This window comes from Felis catus, chromosome D1 (genome assembly GCF_018350175.1).
Source record: "Felis catus isolate Fca126 chromosome D1, F.catus_Fca126_mat1.0, whole genome shotgun sequence".
NCBI lineage: Eukaryota > Metazoa > Chordata > Mammalia > Carnivora > Felidae > Felis > Felis catus.
The window spans coordinates 8,965,463-8,987,305 of NC_058377.1; the positions used below are offsets into that span (position 1 = coordinate 8,965,463).

General features: G+C 40.9%; 1 protein-coding gene and 1 long non-coding RNA gene across 14 annotated transcripts in view; one reads left to right on the forward strand and one right to left on the reverse strand.

Annotated features, from left to right (window-relative positions):
* Positions 1-8,383, reverse strand: part of ARHGAP20 (Rho GTPase activating protein 20) — a 127,486-nt gene extending 119,103 nt beyond the window's left edge. For 2 of the 5 annotated variants that reach the window (XM_023239079.2, XM_023239078.2), the window contains exon 1: positions 7,747-8,023. In XM_023239079.2, coding sequence (XP_023094847.2) covers positions 7,747-7,851 — 105 coding nt within the window. In that variant the 5' untranslated portion in view covers positions 7,852-8,023. Of the gene's footprint in view, positions 1-7,127; positions 7,175-7,296; positions 7,626-7,746; positions 8,024-8,254 lie in introns of those variants that run through there. The other 3 variants (XM_023239081.2, XM_023239080.2, XM_023239082.2) reach the window with 3 other exon arrangements.
* A 4-nt stretch (positions 8,384-8,387) lies between these two features.
* The window catches only part of LOC111556558, a 415,573-nt gene continuing 402,117 nt past the window's right edge, over positions 8,388-21,843 (forward strand). For all 9 annotated transcript variants that reach the window (XR_006585899.1, XR_006585905.1, XR_006585900.1 and 6 more), the window contains exon 1: positions 8,388-12,359. This is a non-coding gene — a long non-coding RNA (uncharacterized LOC111556558). The remainder of the gene's footprint in view (positions 12,360-21,843) is intronic.

Genomic DNA, 21,843 nt, shown 5'->3' on the forward strand with positions numbered 1-21,843 from the left:
AGCACCTATAATCTAGTTAGGAAGAGAAATAGAGTTGGAAGATCTGGTTCCAATTTCAGCTTTGCTGCTTACTACATGTAGCCTTAGCAGAGCTCAGCTCCTTCTTCTGCAGAAATAAGTTAATAATTCTTACTTCATATCATTGATGTGTATTATATATAGTTAGGCATTCACATAAAGAGGTTTTAAAATTTTTACTATCCCATACATTATAAACATTAAATTCTTATCTTTCTGCTCAAGTTTCCATCTTATTTGACATTTATGACCTTCAAGGGTGACCCCTTTGAAAGACAGTGTTATGGACTGAATGTCCGTGTCCCCCTCAAATTCAGATGTTGAAGCCCTAAGTCCCATTGTGATGGTATTAGGAGGTGGGGTTTTTGGGAGGTGATTAGGTTTAAAGGAGGTCATGAAAGTGAGGCCCCTGTGATGAAATTAGTGCCCTTATAAGAAGAGACCAGAAGTTACTAGTTCCATCCTCCTCTCTCTTCCTTTCCCTGATTCCCCCAACCCTTCCCATGAAGACACAGAAAGAAGATGGCCAATCACAAGCCAAAAGTAAACTCTCACCAGGAACTGAATTGGCCGACACTGAGTTCGTGGGAATTCGGAGCCTCCAGAACTGTAAGAAATCAATGTCTGATGTTTAAACTACCCAATTTATGGCATTTTGTTACGGCAGCCTGAGCCCAATAAGACAGCATTCACTCATTTGCATGTAAATATTCTTGTATTAAATTCAATGAAATAAAACTCTTTTTATTGCTTTACCCCTCCTTCCACCTGCTAAAAGATACTAATTGGCTTCTTCAGTTTTCTCAAAAGTGCAGAAAATACTTTCTTCTTTTGACCCATAAGAAACAACCTTGAGATATACAAGACATGGATTATCACCACCATTTTACAGACAAAGAAACAAAGTACATTCACAAGTTCAGAGTTCACACCAGTGATAACAGAGGCCATTTTTCATTAATCTAATTCAGATCTTGATACTTCCAGACTCCTCTCAGCCAAAACCACTTCATGTACCTGATTTTATGAAATTCACTTTGTGAATAACACCGGAAAAGGATTCAGTAGGATCCTGGTTTAACCACCAATACAATATTTTCTCAGTATTACAGAGTAAAACTAAAGCTTACTCACCAAGATGTTTCATTCAAACCCCAGCATAAGACACACACACATGGCCAAAGTTGGCTCTCGTGGGTGTTCTACCATGAGCTGCTATAAACAGATCTGGACCCAGAGAATGCAGAAAGAAAAGACAGAATGAAGTGTACAACAACAGCTGCCACATTTTAAAATGTTGAAGCTATTTTAAAATCCTATTGCTTTGACTGACTTTCTGCGCCTGTAAGTCTGTCTTCTGTATCCCAACACCCATCTTATTTAAGAAGTTTTCAATTAACACATGAAACCCAAGAGGGTGCTTGAGTATGACACAAGTGGTCCCTAACCAAAATTATTCTAATATGTGCTTCCATTTCATTTCATAAAAACTGCTCTATCCCAAATGTAGATATCTTCAAAGATACATTACCCAGAAGATTTATACAGTTTTATCGAGAATTCATTATCCAGAAGCATCATATATATACATATACACATATATATGTTTCTATTATCTTTTAGAACCATATTTTTAGAAATTACTATACAAATCTATTGTGTATCTTCTGAAAAGCCTAAGTGACAGAAAATCCTTGCTTTCTAGAAGTAATCAAATTATCTGACTAGTGAATAAAGGTGGATAAACCAGGTAAGAAATTCTGCTTCAGGTTAAAATAATAAATGTGGCTATTAAAATAAAGAGAGTAGCTTCTTATACAGCATCTACAGACTGGCTCCTGAAATGCATCAGACTCTTTCCTGCTTCAGGATCTTTAAATAATTGCTCCCACTTTTTGAAATCTTTTTACAGCATCTCGTTTCCACTCATAAAAGAGTAAAGCCTCACTCAAAAGAGGCTTTCCCTGAAACCTTAATTCTAGAGTGGCCTAGCTGCACATCCATGTTTGTCTAAATTGGCATCACATTTGTTGTTTTAAATAACAGTTATCACCATTTATTAATTTGTTATTATTGTTGTTTTTGTCTCTTCCTCTCAACCTGTGCTTTCCAGTATATTATCCACTAGACTCATCTGGCAACTTGAATTTAAATTCAAATAAATCATAATTAAGTAAAATTAAAGAAAATGACAAATTTGGATTTCATCAAAATTGAGAACTCAGTTCCTTGAAAGACACTGTTAAAAGAATAAAATGACCAGCCACAGGACAGGAAAAAAGCATTTATAAATCACATATCTGATAAAGAACGTGAGTCCAGAATACACAAATAACTCTCAAAACTCAGTAACATGAAAACTGAAAATCCAACTAAAATTAGGCAAAATATTTGAACAGACACTTCACTAACAAGAACACATGGATGACAAGCACATAAAAAGATGCTCAACATGGGTCATTAGGGAAATGAAAACCAGAACCATAGTGAAATACTACATTATACCTTCTAAGATGACTATAATCAAAAAGATAATTAAGTGTAGGTAAACATGTGGAGAAATTAGACTCTTATACACTGTTGGTGGGAATGTAAAACCACTTTGGAAAACAATCTGACAGTTTCTTAAAAAGTTAAACATACACCTAAAATATGATGCAGCCATTCAACCTCTAAGCGTTTACCCAAAGGAAATGAAAGCGTAGGTCCATACAAAGACTTGTACATGAATGTTCATAGCAACTTTATTTGTAATAGTCAAAATGTGGAAACAACCCAAATATCTATTAAACAGGTAAAGGGATAAACAAACTGATTTCTCCACATGATGGAATACTACTCAGCAATGAAGTGAACTACTTACATGTGCAAAAACATGGATGAATCTTCAAATAATGATATTGAATTAAAGAAGCCACACCAAAAAAAAATACATAGTATGATTTCATTTATATACAATTACTGAAAATGAAAATTAATCTGTATTGACAGAAAACAGACCAATGGTTGCTAGAAATGGGGAGGAAACTAAAGAATTAGAAAGGGGCACAGATGTTAGGGGATGATAAATATGTTCATTATCTTGACTGCGGTGGTGGTTTCACAAGTATACACATATGTCAAAGGTTATGGATTTATATGCTTTAAATGCGTACAGTTTATTGTATGTCAATTATAGCTCAATGAAGCCATTAAAATTTTTTTAGTTCTTCAGTTGTACTAGCCACATTTCAAGTGCTCAACAGTCACATGTAGCTGGTGGCTATCAAACTGGACATCGTAGATCAAGAGCAGTTTCATCAGCACAGAAAATTGAACAGCAATGATCTAAGCCAGGAGTCAATGAAAAAATCAACAGCAATGATCTAAGCCAGGGGTCAGCAAACTATACACCAGGGACCCAACCACTTGTTTTTCTAAGTAGAGCTTTACTGGAACACAGTTATGCCCACTCAACTACATACTGTCTATGACAGCTTTATCTGCTATAACAGCAACGTGGATGGCTGTAACAGATATCTTACGGTCTACAAACCTATATTATTTACTATCTGGCCCCTTAAGAAAAGGTTTGCTGACTCTGGTCTACATAAAAAACTCTGAACACAGGGGCCATATCTGTCCTGTTCACTGTCGTACATAAACCAACTAATGTTTATTGAGTACCTGATATGTAGCACTGTCCTAAGCAATGGAGAGGCAGCCTTGAACGACACAAGTAAGAGCCTTATTCTCAGGGTTTTCACAATCTGGTGAAGGGATCAGGTAACATAACAAGAAGTAAGTAAGCAAATAGGTAAGGATGAATGCTAAGATGACAATAAAACAGAAGGTAGAGGGGTGCCTGGGTGGCTCAGTCAGTTAAGCTTCTGACTTAAGCTCAGGTCATGATTTCGTGGTCCATGAGTTCACACTTCACGTCAGGCTCTGTGCAGAGGCCAGGGCCTGCTTCAGATTCTGTCTCCCTCTCTCTCTCTGCCCCTCCCCCTCTCAAAAATAAACACTAAAAAAACAAACAAAAAAAAGCAAAACAACAACAACAGAAGGTACACAGAATGACTGAGAGGGAACTTCCACTTAGGCAGTCAGAACAGGCTTCTAGGACCTAACACGTGAACAACATGAGGAAGTCAATATTGCAAAGACCTGTGGCAGAAGCAGAGGTAATGAAGAGGAATGAATATGAAGGTCTGATGTGTGAAAAAGAAGATCCACGTGGCTGGAGAATACACAAGATAGAAAAGGTAGATAAGGTGGGAGAAATAGAGAAACTAAGAAAAGGAGTCTGAATTTCATTCTAAATATGATGGAAAGCCACTACGAACTTTAAACAAGTGAGCAATACAATTTATGTTTTTAAAGTCCTGGCGCTGCTAAGTGGAAATGGGGCCAGGGAAGAACAAGAAAGATGTTAGATAAGGTTAGGGAGTTTCTGCAAAGGTAGAAGGGAGAGATGGTGGTGGTTTGGCTTGGACGACAGCGGCAGCAGTAGATGTGAGGTGGAGAAATTAAAGACAACGCTTTGAAGTAATAGTTGACTGGCCTTTCTGAAGGTTGCTGTAGAGTAAGGAAATGAGAAGAGTCAAAAATGAATCCGAGATTTTGGCTTAAACAAGTGTCACACAGTATACTACAAATTTGGGAGAAACTTCAATTAGGGCTAATACTGAATGCTTATTATATGACAATATTCACTCAATTTGACATTTAATATTCCCAACAATCTTGAGAAGGTAGGTACTAACTATTGTTATTTTCATTTTATAAATAAGAAACTGATGGTTAAGTTTAAGTAATTTTCCTAGGTCAGAAAGACAGTACCAACACAGTAGAGACTTGAACCTAGGTCAACACACTCCAAATTTCACCACATTGTATGAAACTGCCTTCTTGACAGTTAACTTCTGGGAATGTGAGCCATATTTTAGGCAATGGCAGTGCACTGGATTAAAAGTCTCTCAGGATGACTAGCTTGCAAGATGCTATTGTTTTGTTTGTTCTCTTATTCAAGATCACCTGATTTTCATAGAATAATGGATACAATTTCCATCTCTATGCTTTTCAAAGCAGTTTCTGCACCATTACCCTTTTGATTCCCATTTTACAAATGAGGACAACGAAACAAGTGATTTCCTCAAGATCATTAAGAGAGCAATAGAACTAGAAAGAAAAACCAGGTGAACTGATTCCCCACAGTGATTTGGCCAATAAACTTGTCTTTAAAAATTTTGGCCAATTAGAAAAAAACACATTTTACATTACTACCCAAAATACATATACATGTATGAAATAGAGAAAAAGAAGTACTACAAAACTGTACTTATCATTACTAATTTGCTACCATTTCTTTTTCTAGTTAATGTTTTATAATGTTGATTGTAACTGTCAATTTAAACAACATTGATCCAAGCCTTGGAAATTAACACTACAACCGCAGAGTAGACTTTTTTAGAAGTCTTGTGACTCACTAAAACTACCAAACACCAAAAAGGCAAGATGAAACATAAAAAAGATCAATCTGTTGGATATTTGGGTTACATGAAGACTGGAGTCTACAACAGTATAAATGGCAATGATTCTAGGAGCTACATTTTGGAAATGTTTATTATTATTCCTTTCTATTGCTAACATGGAGGTCTGAAATCAAGGCATGCCTGTTACTATTTAAAATATGCAGAGATGCACTTTTCTGGAAAAAAAATATTAAATGCAAAATAAAACAGTTCTTCAACCTCATTTCTGCCCCAAAGGGAGTAAAAAGCTGTAGAATGACCAGGTTAGCAAAATCTATTTCCTTTAAGTTAATAAAGAAAAAGAAAAGAAAAAAAAACTGCGGGTAATGTGACAACCCATTATGATGTATAATGAAGGACAGCATCTTAAGGACAATGGCTTAAGACTGGAGGCAACCTTTCATTTCTTCCACAAGTACTACTTGATAAATGATCAAGCTACTCCAAAGCCCTGTGCCAGTATGCTTAATTTCCCTTAGTAAAAAAACGAAGACAACTGTCCAGGAAAATCTTCGAATTTTCCCAATTCCTTAAGTTTGCAAGAATAAAAAAAAAAATGCTTTAAAATCTGTGTCAATTAGTTTGAACATTCATTTACCTTCCTGAATGTGGCGCTAGCCTGGTAAATTCTCTCTCTCTCTCTCTCTCTCTCTCTCTCTCTCTCTCTCTCTCTCTCTCTCTCTCTGTCACACACACACACACACACACACACACACACACACACACACACACACACACACGCTATCCCTGTGTCTCATCTCGCAAGGGGAAGAGCGACAAGGACAAACCATAGCCTCAATACATCAAAGGCTGGCCTGCCCTACAGCCCATACATAAATCACCAAGTTCATGGGCACTCCTAGGTGGCTCCGCGACACGGTCAACGTCCTTGGCAGCTCCCATTCCCTTCGATACTCCGGAGCACCACCTCAGCTCTCCTCAACTGACCTTCAGCCAACCCAGGACCCTGCTGGGCAGACTCCGGAAAGGCTGTGAGAGCCGCACCAAAGGAAGGCCTGAGCAGCCCCTCCAGGCTCTAATATAAATGCAGTGCCTCCAGGCATTTCTCTGGGAAGAGTTTGGCGATCTCCTCTAATCCTCATGTGTTTCCACAGAAGCTGGGAGGGCACCACCGAGACCCAGGGCAATAAAAGGCCAAATACCAGGAGGTCCTGGGAGGGGGGAGGAGAGGAGGGCGAGGGCTGCTGCCAGACACCCCCAAATCCAGTCCCCGGAGAGCCTTGCAGCAGAGGCCGGGGGCTCGAGGCCACGTGCACTTGCTCCGGGGACCTTTCCAAGACGCCCGGCCGGGTCGGTACCCGCACGCAGCATAGCGGCCGGGTGCACGGGAGCGGAACGCTACAAGTTGTCGCCCGCATCCCCTCCCGGCTCTGGCGGGGCACCCCCGCGCCGCTCCACGCCCACGCCCGAGCCCCACTCCGGCCCCGCCGCGGCCCGGGGAACTCGCAGGACGAAGGCCCCTGTGCCCGGCCCCCGCGACCCTCCCCGCAGCCCTCCGGCCCCACCCAGTCCGGTTCCAGGCCGACCCAAACCACCGTGTCCCCGCTTTACAGACCGTTAGCATCCCAACCATACCTGCGGGTCTGACCACCAACCACTCCACGGACCCGGAGTCGTGGCGGAAGCTCCGCGCGGGGCGCAGGAACCGACCCCCCCCCCCTCCAAAAACACCCACAAAAACCCGCGCAGCGGCCGCGCCTCAGCGTCCAGGTGAGGGGCTGAGCGCCGCAGCCCGCCCTCCTACCTTCCTCAGCGCGGGCCCTGACGACTCGAAGCTGACCCGTCTGCTGGCGGTGAGCGGCCGGGGGGTTTCGGGGGGGGGCGGTGGACGGGGGACAGGCGGTGCCCCAAAGCCGGCCCGCGCGCCCCGACTGAAAGAGCAGCCGGGCCGCCAACCCCGCGGCGGACGGACGCGGGGAGGGAGGCTGCGGGGCCGCTCCGGGAGCGATTACGACTCTAGACGCTGAGGGCCCGGGGGTCTCGGGGTGACTTGGGAGACGGCGGCGCCGTGAGGGCGGGGAAGGCGGGAACGTCCCGGGACACACGCAGCGGGCCGCGAGCCTCGAGCGTTAAATCCCCGAGGCGGTCGGCTCGCGCGCGGCGGTGGCGGCGCGGAGGGCGCGCGCGGGGAGTGGGGCGGCGGCGGCGGCGGCGGCGGCGGCGGCGGGCGGGGGGCGCCGCTCAACGTCCTCACCTTCTTGGTGCCGGGGCCTCCCGCGATCCGAGACACTCCTGTCAGAGAAGAGGAGCGCCCCGGCTGCCCCCCTAGAGTCTCCTGCTGGGGGGACATCGCTTCCATGAAGAAGATTTTCCCGCAGAGCCCAGCCCAGGAGGAGGCTACGCGGTCATGTCCTCGGGACGGCGGCCAGAGCGAGGACGCGCGGGCCCGAGGCGGCTGCGGCGCTCAGGCTGGGAGCCGGGCTCCGGGTGCGGGCGGCGCGCCTCCCGTCGGGGCCATGCACCGCCGCTGCGCTCACCACCGCGGGCTGCAGGCGATTGCGGCGGCGACCGGCAGTCCGCGCCGCGGCCCGCCCCGCCTCGGGCCCGCCCCCTCCGCGCCGGGCGCCCCGCGCGGGGACCCGCCCCCGGCCGCCGTCCCCGGGCCGCGACGCTTCCAGCGGCTGCCTCGGACTGCGGCGCGCGGGGCTGGGCGTCTTTCTCTGCAGACACGGCTCTGCTAGGGGTACAGGCGACCGACTGACCTTGCCAGCCCGCAGGAGCTCACCGGCCCGTGTCACGAACGGGGACCTCTAGGGCACGGACACGCGCCTCTCCCGCCGCCCGGCCCACGCGCACCCGACCCCCATTCCTGTCAGCGCTGCGCCCGCGGGGGACCGCGACGCGGCGGCGCGTGCGGCGGCGCAGTCGCGGCGACCTCAGCCCGAACGGAGGAGTTGCGGTGACTCCCGCCTCGCTTTCGGCGGACTGCAGAGGGGTCGCCCCCACCCGCACCCCACCCCCACCCCTACTCCACCCTCAAAGCCTCGGGATGGAGCTGCGCGTCGCAGGGTGCCGCGTTCGCGCACACTGAGCAGCCACCAGTGTCGCTTAACCTCTGGAGCAATCCCGAACGTTAGCCTGTTCGGGTAGCCCTCGTTGGCTTCTGCAGCCGCAGGTCAGCAGACCCTGCACAATTTGCACCAGCGGTTTCCGCTGTCTGCGGCTGCAGAGACACTGGCATTCCGAACGTGAAAGCGCAGTTAAGGAACATGCAGGCAAGAGAGAGCACTCTGAAATTTGGCTTAGCCATTGAGAAGGCTACAATACGTGGAAGTGTTTATCAGATATCTGCGCCGAGAGCATAACTTCCTGACAGCCCAAATAGTGGCAAATTTTTTTAAGGCCAAAGAATAATCAGAGGGAGGGGATTTGGAGCCGACCCGGGTCGAGTTGAGTGTTGCTGCACTTTGCAGAACCAACTGACTGGTGCGGATGATTCGGTAGGTGGCATTCTTCCCTTGGAGTCAGGACTACAGAAAGGGTGGATTAGTAATGAAGGACATCACTGCAAGATACTATGTGGTTGAAGGGGGTTTATTTGTTTTTGTGGTTAAAAAAAAAAAAGATCGAGGTTCCTGTGGGGTTGGGCTGTTATCAGGACAGGTTGTAGAAGAATGGGGCTCTCGCCGGCTCTGTTCCAAGCAGGAGATGCTATCCAAAACACACACACACAGACACACACACCACACACACACACACACACAACCCCAAACTCTGGAATTGTTTATTATGGAAGTAACAGGGAGAAAATGTTCCAGCCCATTTTAAGCCTTGTCCACATCACATTGTTCAAAGCAGACTTATACAGGCTTTATAAGTCTTGATTTATATAATACATATGTACATAAATCATTCATATATATATATATATATATATATATATATATATATGGATATATGTGTGCACAGACACAGTTTTTCTGGGGTGGCCCCTGCTTAGACCCATGTGTAGTGCCGACTTCACCCACCATAGAGTTTGTCATGAATTTTATATCACAGAGGGCTTTGCAGTCCTTTCATTCCTTGTTGAAATCATGCTGTTGTGTTTCCTATCATGAATGGACAATCCCCATTTTCCTTACTCTGCTTCATTTTTTAAATTTCAATAATACTTATCCCCTTCTAACATTTCCTTAAATAGGAAATAGTTATATTTATGAAAATAAAATATTTACGAAATATGCATTTCATTTAATATTTCATTTATTATGTTTAATGTGATTTATGTTTGTCTTCCATGGGTCAGAAATCTTGTTGTTTGTTGTTGTATCTCAAGAGCCTAGAGCCCTGTCCAGCACAACAAATGTTTGTTAGTTGAATGAATGAGTGAGACACAGAAAGGATATGAGACAGATCCAGAAGGGCCAGGCCTGAGTTGGTTATTTTATGCAGAGATAATATCTCATGCTCCAATCAAAGTATTTATACTGCACATGTGGAAAACTCACTTTCAGTTCCGAATTTGTAAGTGCTTTTATTTCAAATTCCATGAATTTTGATATGCATAAAAAAACCATTCCACTCAGGAGTTTTGAGGGAGGTCTCGCTTTGTAAAGAAAATTGTGTTTGCTCAGATTAATATCACCAGAATAATGTTGTGAGAACACAAATCTGATCACAGTCACTCCCCAGCTTAAAACCTTCCTTGGCTCCTAAGTCTATGTAATAAATTTCAAATGCCAGAGTGTGATATACAAAGCTGCCTACAATCTGAGGCCTCACTCCCACTTCTTTGTCTTCTCTCCTGCCCTACTTCAACCCTCACTCACCCTGTTCTCCCTCACACTGAACTATTTGCACTTCCAAGAGCGCCTGGACCTCTCACATCTTCATGCCTTTGAACCTGCTGTTCCCATTGTCTAGGAAGTTTTCCATCTATATGTTCCAACCTCTGTTGTTTTACATGTATTCCTCTAGTTCCTGGTGTATAGTAAATACCTGATAAGAATTTGTTGAGGAAAGAAATCTTTATGTCAATAATTACCTCCGGAAAATCTTTCTGTATTTACTTCTCTTTACCTAGCTAATTTTTAAAAATATGTATTTAATTATTTGAGGGGGGGGGGAGGGGCAGAGAGAGGGAGACAGAGAATCCCAACCAGGCTCCGCAATGTCAGTGTGGAGCTGGATACCAGGCTCGATGTCACAAACCAAACTGTGAGGTCATGACCTGAGTTGAAACCAAGAGTTGCACACTCAACCGACTACACCAGCGCCCCTACCTAGCTACTTCTACACAGCAACCACACACACAGGGTTAAGTGTACCTTCTGTGGTAGTAGCATGACATTTATTGAGTGCTTACTTTATACCAGATACTAATCTAAACATTTTACACCTACTAATTCACTTAAATCTTAATAGTAATCCTACAAGGTAGATTCCCTTACACCCCATTTTACAGTTGGGAAAACCAAGCCACAAAGATGTTAAATAACTTGTTCAAACAGATGGTAAGTAGTGAGACCAAACTTGGAAACTGGGAGCTGTGTTCCAGAACCAGTTCTCTGTCTCTCTCTTTTTTTTTTAATTACAGTTTATTTTTAACTTATTTTGAGAGAGAGAGAGCGCACAGGGGTGGGGAGAGGGACAGAGAGAGAGACCCCAAGCAGGCTCTGCACCATCAGTTAAGAGCTGTCGTGGGGCTCTATCTCATGACTGTGAGATCATGACCTGATTCGAAATCAAGAGTCAGATGTTCAACTGACTGAGCCACCAAGCGCTCCCAGAACAAGTGCTCTTAACCCCTTACTTATACTGCCTTTCCTGTGTGGCTCCTTCTCTTCATAGCACACATTACACTATTATCATGCTTATGCTTCTTGGAATTAAAGGTTGTGCTTTGTCTTTTCTTCTTTGTGCCAAGCAGAGTTACACTCTTAATGATTTTTTTTTCAACAACTTTGCTTTGAATGAATGAGTGAAGTAGTAAAAACAACCATTTTCATTAAGCTATACAGTTTAAGGAAGATGCTCTGATGGGGGAGAAATAACCGTGGACTAGTCCTATATCATTCCTTAGACCGTGAAAGAATTTTGCCTGCACTGGGAATGTTATGTTGCAGAAAAGGATGATGCCAGAAAATAAAAGTGATGACAAGGCATTTTAAGGAGTGTGATGACCATGTCTGACACAAGCAGGATGCATCCAGAATATTTTGAAACAAACTGTAAAGCAAAGTACTAAGAATAGCAAAGTGAAGCAGCTGGGAAACACCAATAGCAGACCTTTAACAGGAACTAGTCTAAGAATGAAACCAAAATGTTTAGCCAACCATTAGAATGAGTAACAGTGAATAAATTTAACTATGAAAGGGGATGTCTGTGCAACTCATTCATCAAATGTATATTTATTGTGTGCCTGCTATGTGCCAGACACTGTGCCATGCGCTTGGAATATAGTCGAGTTGAGTCCTCAAGTGTGATCCTCGTAAGCCCCAAGATGCACACAAGAATCATGGGCAGTGCTATCTGAATTTTCTAGAGCAAAGGTTGCAAGCTGAGGGGCCACAGAGTGAATTCAGGTGTGTTTTTCAACATATAAACCTTTCATTTTTTTTTTTTCAAATTTGTTGCCAACCTTAAAAATCAAGATATTTCACATAGAAATCTGGGTGAAATTTCTCCAAGCAACAGTCAGCTAAAACTGAGTTGCAGCTGCGTTATTACATTTAATGCTCATGACAACTCTATGGTTGTCATAGTCACCACTGTCTCTAGTGCTGGGTAACTACTAACAGTAAGGTAGTGGAAGATGAAAAACTGGCAAGAGAGGTAAAGAGACCAGAGAAGAATGAGAAATACCAAGTGAGTGTGTATGTGTGTGTGTTTTAAAGTGATACAATTTTTCAGGAAGAGAAAAAGTTGAGAGTGTCTTATTGTTGCAAGAGATCAAGCCGTCCCCAAGGTGACTATGAGCCTTGATATAAGAGAGATCTTAGTCTTCTATAAGACTTCTATAATCTTATCTATAAGAGAGATTTTGGCTTAGTTAATTATCGGGGTCAGATACAGGGGCTTCCTTTCTCATCCTTTGCCTGGAATCTCAAAGGGGGTTATTTCCTTAAAGAACAGAATCCCGGATTTAAGAGTAGAAGTTTTATGAAGTGGGAGAAGTTAGGGAAAGCAGAGAAGGAAGAAAAGAGGAAGGGGAGTATAGAAGGAGGATGTTAAGAGCTGAGGCTGGCAAAAGAGCTTGGCCAGACTACGAAGGACCTTGGATTCTATGGTAAAATTTGGACATTGTTCTCTGAGGAAAGTGGTAAAAATGACTGGCATTTGTTGAATGCCTGCCATGTGTTAGATGTACATTACATGCGTTATCTCATTTAACCTCTACTGTCACCAAAGACGTTGGTGTTCTTATACTCATTTTAAATATGAAAATCAGGCTCAAAAAACTAGCAACTTTCTGAGGTGACATAGCCAAAAAGTGATGGAGCCAGGAATTGAACCCAGATCTGACTGAGTTTAAAGGCTGTATGGTTATGATGTCACCATATTATAATAATAATAGCTATCATTCATTGAGAGTTAACTTTGAAGGATACGGAGATATGTATTTGGTCATCAAACACTAAGCTAAACACTTTACACACTGTCATAATCTTTGAGACTAGCCTAATGTTTTGTATTTTTATGCCTACTATACAAATGAAGAGCTCAGAGAGATTAAGCTACTTATCAAAGATCATATGGCTACTGAGTCCAAGAGCCAGAATTAAACCCAGGACACCAAAACTCATGCTCTTAACTCCTGCACTTGATGGTCTTATTTTTGTTCCTTGTGACTGAGGAGTATCATAAATTGTGTTCCATTCATTTCATGGGAGATAAAACCAGATATGACTCTAAACCCTTCCACTCAGTTCATGGTAAGCTTGCTTGCTGGTCAGAGGCTTAGCTTAATTATTTTTAAAGTGTATGTTATATTACAAAACAACTTGATATTTTAATAAGAAACAGCAAAAAGGAGAAATGTCTGTTTTCCATCAGAGTTTTAGGTTGCTCTGTGAGTCAGATCACGTTAATTAACTGATTATCATTTATTTTCTACCACATGCCTTATGCTCTTGCCCATTCTTCAAGGGTAAGCACAATCTGTGCTATCTCTCCCCCCACAAAGCCCTTTAGGTTTCTTTTCCTTTTTTTCTTTGTTTTTCCTAGGCATTTCAATTGACATGTTTTTAGCTCTGTCTACATGTTTATGTTATAATCTTCCCTGGACATTTGTGGAAACTAGCTCTCCTAACTATGCTCCTGTTTCACGGCTGTATCTCCTGCGAGGTGATTATTGTCTGTGCTGATACAGTACACGAGTAGGTTCAGTAAGTTGTGCAAGATTACTCAGCTAATAAGCGGTGCAACAGTGTTCCAGTCCAGTTCTAACTCTCAGAAGTATGAAACTTAAATCCTTCCCCTTAAATCTTATTTAAATTACATATGAAAATCAATTATTGCATACTTGCCATAGGAAATAACAGAAGATGATATGGTAATAAAACAAAAATATGTTGATTGCAGCATTATTTATAGTAGCCAAATTATGGAAGCAACCCAAGTGTCCATTGATAGATGAATGGATAAAGAAGATGTAGTGTCTGTACAGCGTGGAATACTACTCAGCCACAAAAAGAATGATATCTTGCCATTTGCAGCAACATGGATGGACCTAGAGGGTATTACACTAAGCAAAGTAAGCCAGTCAGAGAAAAACAAATACCATATGATTTCACTCATACATGGAATGTAAGAAACAGAACAAATGAACAGAGTAATAAAGAGAATCTCCCAGACTCTCAAATATAGAAAACAAACTGACGGTTGCCAGAGGGGAGGTGGATGAAAATAGGTGGTAGAGATTAAGAGCATACTTATCATAATGAGCACTGAGTAATATAGAGAATTATTGAATCATTATATTGTACACCTGAAGCTACTATGTAACACTCTGGTAATTCTACTTGAATTAAACAATAATACAACAAAACCAAAAAAAGGTTTATTTTTTAATAGCGTTTATGTCAACTAAAAAGAAGTTAGATATAGGAATTCTAAAAAAATTTTTACTTTAAAGCATATTTTCCAAAGCATGTTGTATGCAACACTAGTCCCTTAGGATTAAAAGGAGGGGTTCTATAGTCAAGGGTTCTATGGGAAATACCACTAATGTGATAATGTACGTATAAAATGTGGTATAGTAAATCTTTGATGAATTCTGTAGTTAAGAAAAAAAAAACGTGCTTAATCTTTTTCTGCCTCTCTGTGCTAAACATGTTAATACAGCCCTGTAAGAACATTGCTGGGTATGCAATGAATTGTAATGCAGTGTAGATGGGAGAATGGGGCCTGTTACCCTTCAGTCACGTGCTCTCCAGGGTTTCTTTCTCTAGATGTACGATGCACTCACATCCTTACAATTTTAAAATAAAACTTTCTTCTATCATGCTTTCTTCTTGAAGTATCACTTACTACCCTCCCCTCGCCTTTCTTTTTTTCCTCATTACCAGATTTTGGAGAAAGGAATCCATATAAACTACCTCTGCTTTTTCATTGCCTTCCCTTCTTGCATCTATGAGATCCCTTTCATCATTTCCCAGTGAACAAACACAATAGCTTCTATTATCAGTTCCAAGATGACACTTTGTAGCCTATGTCCTGCCACTCTTCTCTTGGCAGCCATGACACTACTCTTGCATTCATTCATTCATTCATTCATTTTACCAATATATATCAACTACCTAGTTATGGTGGGCACTGAAGACACAAAATGAACAATTTAGACATGCTTTCTACTCTTCCAAAGCTTATTTTCCAGTTGCTCTATTTTTCTGAATTCTCAAAGTCACCTTCACTGGATCTTCTTTTCCTACTCACATGTTTAATATATGCATCTCTCAAGGCCCTGTCACTTCTCCTTTCCCAGCACACACTTGTGTGGGCAGACACACACACACACACTTAAGGTGTTGAAGAGAAGAGTCATGACTTTTGATCCCACAAATTTTGAATAAGTGACTTTATGATTTTCCAAATACTAGGTATAACTATAACACTTATACTATTATTTTTATTCAAAATAAGGATTGTTCTATCACACATGAATGAAATGGGAAGTTGATGTTTTTCCTCTGATAAATAGGTGTGTGTTGAATGAAGGAAAGAAGAAGTGGATTTCAGAGGACTGCATCATACATATGAGAAAGACACATAAGCAATTAGCAAACAGTTACTGAGAACTTCTCAATTTTCTGTTAAGCAGTGATCAGGAAGATGGCAGGTTAAAATTTTACCATACCATAAAATCTTACCATCAAATTTCTCCTGAAATGCATATCCACAAAATGAACAAAAAGAGTTTTTAAAAGTCACCTACTGCCACCAGAGAAGGAAAGGAACAGAACCTAAGCCTGCAGTTCTCAAGCTTAGTCTCAAGCATTGAAAAAAAACGTTTCACCTTGGGAACCTTTCAACATAATATTGGGGCATCTTCTACAGAAATTCTAACTTAGTTGGTCTGGGGTGCATCCTAAATGTAGAATTTTTTTAAAGCTCCCTACCTGCAGTAAACAATACTGCATTAGGTTAAACAATACTGACCTAAGTAAAACATTCCAAAACATGTTGTTGGAAGTTGGGGAATGGGGAGTGTGAAAAAGTTTCCAGAGAGTAGTAAAGAAGAGTAGCGATGGTTTATGTTCCTTATGTCACTCAAATCCTGGAGGGCAAACTTTTCTCCTTTTCTCCTGATCAATGATGAGCAGAACTGCTGCTAAAAAGAAAATGGTGATAATAAAAGGAACAATGAAGCTGCCTCTTTCTTTTTTTAATTTTTTTTTTAAATTTTTTTTTCAACGTTTATTTATTTTTGGGACAGAGAGAGACAGAGCATGAACGGGGGAGGGGCAGAGAGAGAGGGAGACACAGAATCGGAAACAGGCTCCAGGCTCTGAGCCATCAGCCCAGAGCCCGACGCGGGGCTCGAACTCCCGGACCGTGAGATCGTGACCTGGCTGAAGTCGGACGCTTAACCGACTGCGCCACCCAGGCGCCCCAAAGCTGCCTCTTTCTTATGGAAAGGGGGACTTCGGAGCTACAAGTCAAGAAATGATCTAAAGCTTGAAGGTCTTCCTTTATTGAATGGTGTACCACCCTCCACCCCAGCTACAAGCAAGCAGAGAGAAGCAGAGAGTCTTAGTATAGAATATATAATAAAATCTCAGAAGAGATAGCAGGGAATGAGCAAGATGAAACATAAACATGTCATAAAATGACATGGCAGTGATGGAAAAATACTATAGCACAGCATGGAAGCCATGCATTGCATGCAAAAGATAGAGTCTAACCTAAATGAAATATGAACTAAAGGAATAGAAAACAATTTATAAATGCTGCATTCTGTAGAACATAATGAGGACCAGTATTGAATGAATAGGAACTCAAAGCTGAAATGACAGATGAAGAGAGGTTGTAAGCTTAAAACGAGAATCAAATCAAAGTCATTACAAAACAAATAAGCAAACTAGATGCAAAAACTTAATTTTAAGATCAAAAGAACATCCTATGCTCTTGGTAAATTAAAAACAGAATAATTAGCACAAGGATACACCCTTAGTAAATTATTAAACTTCAAGGTTCTGCCAAAATGTAAGTTCTGTGAAGCCATGAGTTTGTTTTGTTCACAGCTATATTGTTAGTGCCTAGAAAACGTTGGGCAAATTACAGGTGTCCAGAAAATATATGTTGAATGAATGAAAGCGTAAAGGAAGATTACTTTACTTATTCAGGCATGAAAACCAAGTTATCTAATTTCTAATTCCACTTATAAGGAGGTTGGAAGTCGCCAACAGAGCTTAAAAAGTAAAAAGCTGAACAGACTGAAAAATTAACCACTCTTCTTGGATCCATAGGACGGGAAGACACAGGGCAAAGTGCTGCACCTAAGGTTGGAGAGACAAGCAAATACAGGGAACCTGGGCTTACTGACGTGGAGACTCAGAAACAGAAGCTGTTGCAGCCCCAGCATGGGAGAACCTGAACTGTAACTGATGAGTTGCTGGAGGCTCAGTGTGGACAACCTGAAAGTGAAAATCTCCAGGGGGACCCAGACATGGTGTAGGGGGTGTACCCCAACATTGTAAGATTTCTAAGGTACTAAGTAGTGGAGGAAAATCCCTAGGTCTTCCAACTGAGACAGGGGGAAAAGAACCATTTTGAAATACACCAGAGCATTCTGTTTTTCTAATTAAGTCCTGCTTTTCAGGGAAAACTAGTTCACCAAAGTTTAACCTGGGGTATTATCAGAGCTTAAGTGACCTGGAGAAAGGAAATATCCAATCCCGGCCCTCATTAGCCATCCTGTCCCACCCAACAGGGGAGAAAAAAAGCTGAGAAATCCTTGTAAAGTTCACAGTCCAGGAGAATAGGTTCATGAAAACACAGACCTAATCGTAGAACTATCAACCCCTGTCCCTTCTCCCACACCTCACCAGCACATTATTAAAGGCCTATTTATAGAAGTTCCTTTTACCTAGTGTCTCATGTCTAGCTATCAAGATAAAGTTATAAAGCATAACAAAAGGCAAAAAAAAACCCACCACAATTTGAAGAAACAGGGTAAGCATCAGATAACAGCCATTAGATTTATCAGACTGGGAATTTAGAACAACTATGATTAATATAATAAGGGATATACTGGATGAAGTGGACAGCATGCAAGAACAGGTGGACAGTATAAGCAGAAAGATGGAAATTGTAATGGAAAAAAAAAAGAAATGCTAGAGATTAAAAAAACAGTAACAGAAATGAAGAATGTCTTCGATGGGCTCATTGGTGGATTGGACATGGCTGAGGAATGACTCTGAGCTAGAGGATATATCAACAGAATACCTGAAAAGACCAAAAAGCAAAGAGAACAAAGGCTTACACATAATGACAATACTCATGAGAATACCCAGTGATAAGGAGAAGAAAGAGAAAAAGGGACAGAATAAATGGTTTGAAACAATAATGATGAAAAGTTTCTCCAAATTAATGTCAGACATGAGACCACAGATCCAGGAAGTCCAGTGCACTACATAGGATAAATAACAAACTACACCTAAGTGTATAATTTTCACATAACAGAAAATCAAAGATGAAATAAAAAATAGTGAAAAAATCTAGAGGTAAAAAAAACCTTACCTAAAGAGGAGCAAAGGTAATTACATGTGACTTCTCAGAAACCATGCTAACAAGAAGACAATGGAGTGAAATATTTAAAGTGTTGAGAGAAGGGCACCTGGGTGGCTCAGTTGGTTGAGCACCTGACTCTTGATTTCAGCTCAGGTCATGATCTCATCATAGTCGTGGGATTGAGCCCCATGTTAGGCTCTGCACTGGACACAAAGCCTGCTTAAATTTCTCTCCCTCTCCCCTGCTTGCACACTTGCTTGCTCTCTCTCTCAAAATAGAATAGAAATAGAATAGAATAGAATAGAATAGAATAGAATAACATAAAACAAAATAAAATAAAATGAAGTGTTGAGAGAAATAAAAACATCAACCTAGAATTCTGCACCCTGAAAAATTATTATTAAAAAGTGAAGGAGAAATAAAAATGTAGATAAAAATTGACAGAATTGCTTGCTAATAGACCTGCCTTGCAAGAAACATTAAAAGAAATTCCGTAGAAGGAATATAATATACATTAGCAACTCAGATCTACATAAAAAAAAGGAAAAGCATCAAAACGAACAAGTGAAGATAAAATTTTTTTTCTTATTCTTAACTGCTCTAACAGATAACAGTTTGTTAAAAACAATAATAGTGGCCACTATATTTACTTATGTATACATATGTATATGTATATGTATATGTGTACACACATATGCAACTAATATAATACTTAATGGTGAGAAACTCAAAGCTTTCCCACTAAGATCAGGTAAAAGACAAGGATGTTCCTTTGCATCACTTCTTTTCAACATCATACTGGAAGTCTTTGCTAATGCAATAAGGCAAGAAAAGAAAATAAAAGGTAGGTGCACATGGGTGGCTCAGGTTGTTAAGCATCCAACTCTTGATCTTAGCGCCAGTTTTGATCTCAGGATTGTGAGTTCAAGTCCCACGTTGGGGGTGAAGCCTACTTAAAAAAAAGAAAAAAGAAAAGAAAAGGTATACAAATTAGAAGGAAAACATAAAAGTCTTTTTTCTTTTTTTTTCTTTTTCATTTTTTCCTTTTCCTCATTTTTTTTTCCTCCTAAATGGCACAGTCGTCTATGTAGAACATTGAAAATAATCAAATAACTCCTGGACCCAATAAGTGATTATAGCAAGGATGCAGTATACAAAGTTAGTATACAAAAGTCAATTGCTTTCCTATGTGCCAACAATGAAGAAGCGGAATTTGAAACTAAAAACACAGTAACATTTCCATTACCATCCAAAAAAATAAAATACTTAGATATATCAAAATGTACAAAAGATCCATACGATGAAAACTATAAAATTTTGACAAATAATATTAAAGAGGAACTAAATAAATGAAAAGATATTCTATGTTAATTGATAGGAAGACTTAATGTTGACATGGTATCTATTATCCCCAACTTGACCTATGGATTCAATGCAATCCCAATCAAATCCTAATAAATTATTTTATGAATATTGATAAACTGATTCTAAAATTTATATGGAGAGGCAAAAGACCCAAAATACCCAACACAATATCAAAAGTGAAGAATAAATTTGGAGGACTGATGCTACCTGATTTCAAGACTTACTGTAAAGATACAGTAATCAAGAGTGTGATATTGGTGAAAAGCAGTCATATAGATTAATATAACAGAATACAGAGCCCAGAAATAGACCCTCAATAAATGCAGTCAGCTGATCTTTGATCAAAGTGCAAAGGCAATAGAATGGAGTAAAGATAATTTCTTCAACAAATGGTGCTGGAACAACTGGACATCTGTATGCCCTCTCCCCTCCTTCTACCAAAAAAATGAATCTAGACACAGACCTTAAACCCATCACAAAAATTAACTCAAGATGGATTATAGACCTAAATGTGGAATGCAAAACTATGAAACTCCTAGAACATTGACATAGGAGAAAACCTGGGTGACTTTGGTTATGGTGATGCATTTTTAGAGGCAACACCAAAGAAATTACCCATAAAATAAAAAATTAATAAATTTAAAACTTTTGCTCTGCAAAAAACATTATCAAGAGAATTAGAAGAGAATACACAGATTGGAGAAAATATTTGCAAAAGACACATCTGATAAAAGATAGTTATCCAAAATGTACAAAGAACTCAACAATAAGAAAACAAACACACTGGTTAAAATATGGGCCAACAACCTTAAAGACCCCTCACCAAAGAAGATATACAGATGGAAAATAAGCATAAGAAAAGATGCTTCGCACCAAATGTCATCAGGAAAATGCAAAAGAAAACAATGAGATGCCACCACATACCTATTAGAATGGTCAAAATTCAAATCAGTGACAAAACCAAATGCTGATGAGGATGTAGAACAACAAGAACTCTCAAGCATTGCCGAATGGGAATGCAAAATGGTACAGCCATTTTGGAAGACAGTTTGGTGTTTTCTTACAAAATTAAATATATTTACCATAGGATCCAGTAATTGCGCTCCTTAATATTTACTTAAAGGAGCTGATACCATATGTCCACATAAAAACATGCGTGCTGACATTTACAGCAACTTTATTCATTAATTGCCAAACCTTGAAAGCAACGAAGATGCCCTGTATCTTGACTGGACAAATAAACTATGATACATGGAGGACCAAGACATGGAAGAACTTAAGTGCAGAGTACTAAGTGGAAGGACCCAGTCTGAGAAGGCTGCATACTGTATGATCCAACTCTATGACACTCTGAAAAATACAAAACTACAGAAACAATAAAAACATCCGTGATTGGCAGAGGGGTTGGGGGAGGGAAGATGACTAGACAGAGCAAACAGGATTTTTAGGGCAGTGAAAACACCCTGCCTGATATTATAAAGATGGGTATATGCCATTATTCATTTGTCCAAACCCACTGAATGTACAACATCAAGAGTGAACCCTTAGGTAAACTTTGGACTTTGTGTGATTATAACATGTCAATATGGGTTCATCTTTAGTAAAAATGTACTATTCTAGTGAATGACATTGATCATGGGGAAGGCTATATATATGGGGGACGGAGAGTATGTGGAAAATCTCTGTACCTTCCTCGCAATTTTACTGTAAACTTAAAATTGCTCTAAAAAAAATAAAGCCTTAAAAGAAACAA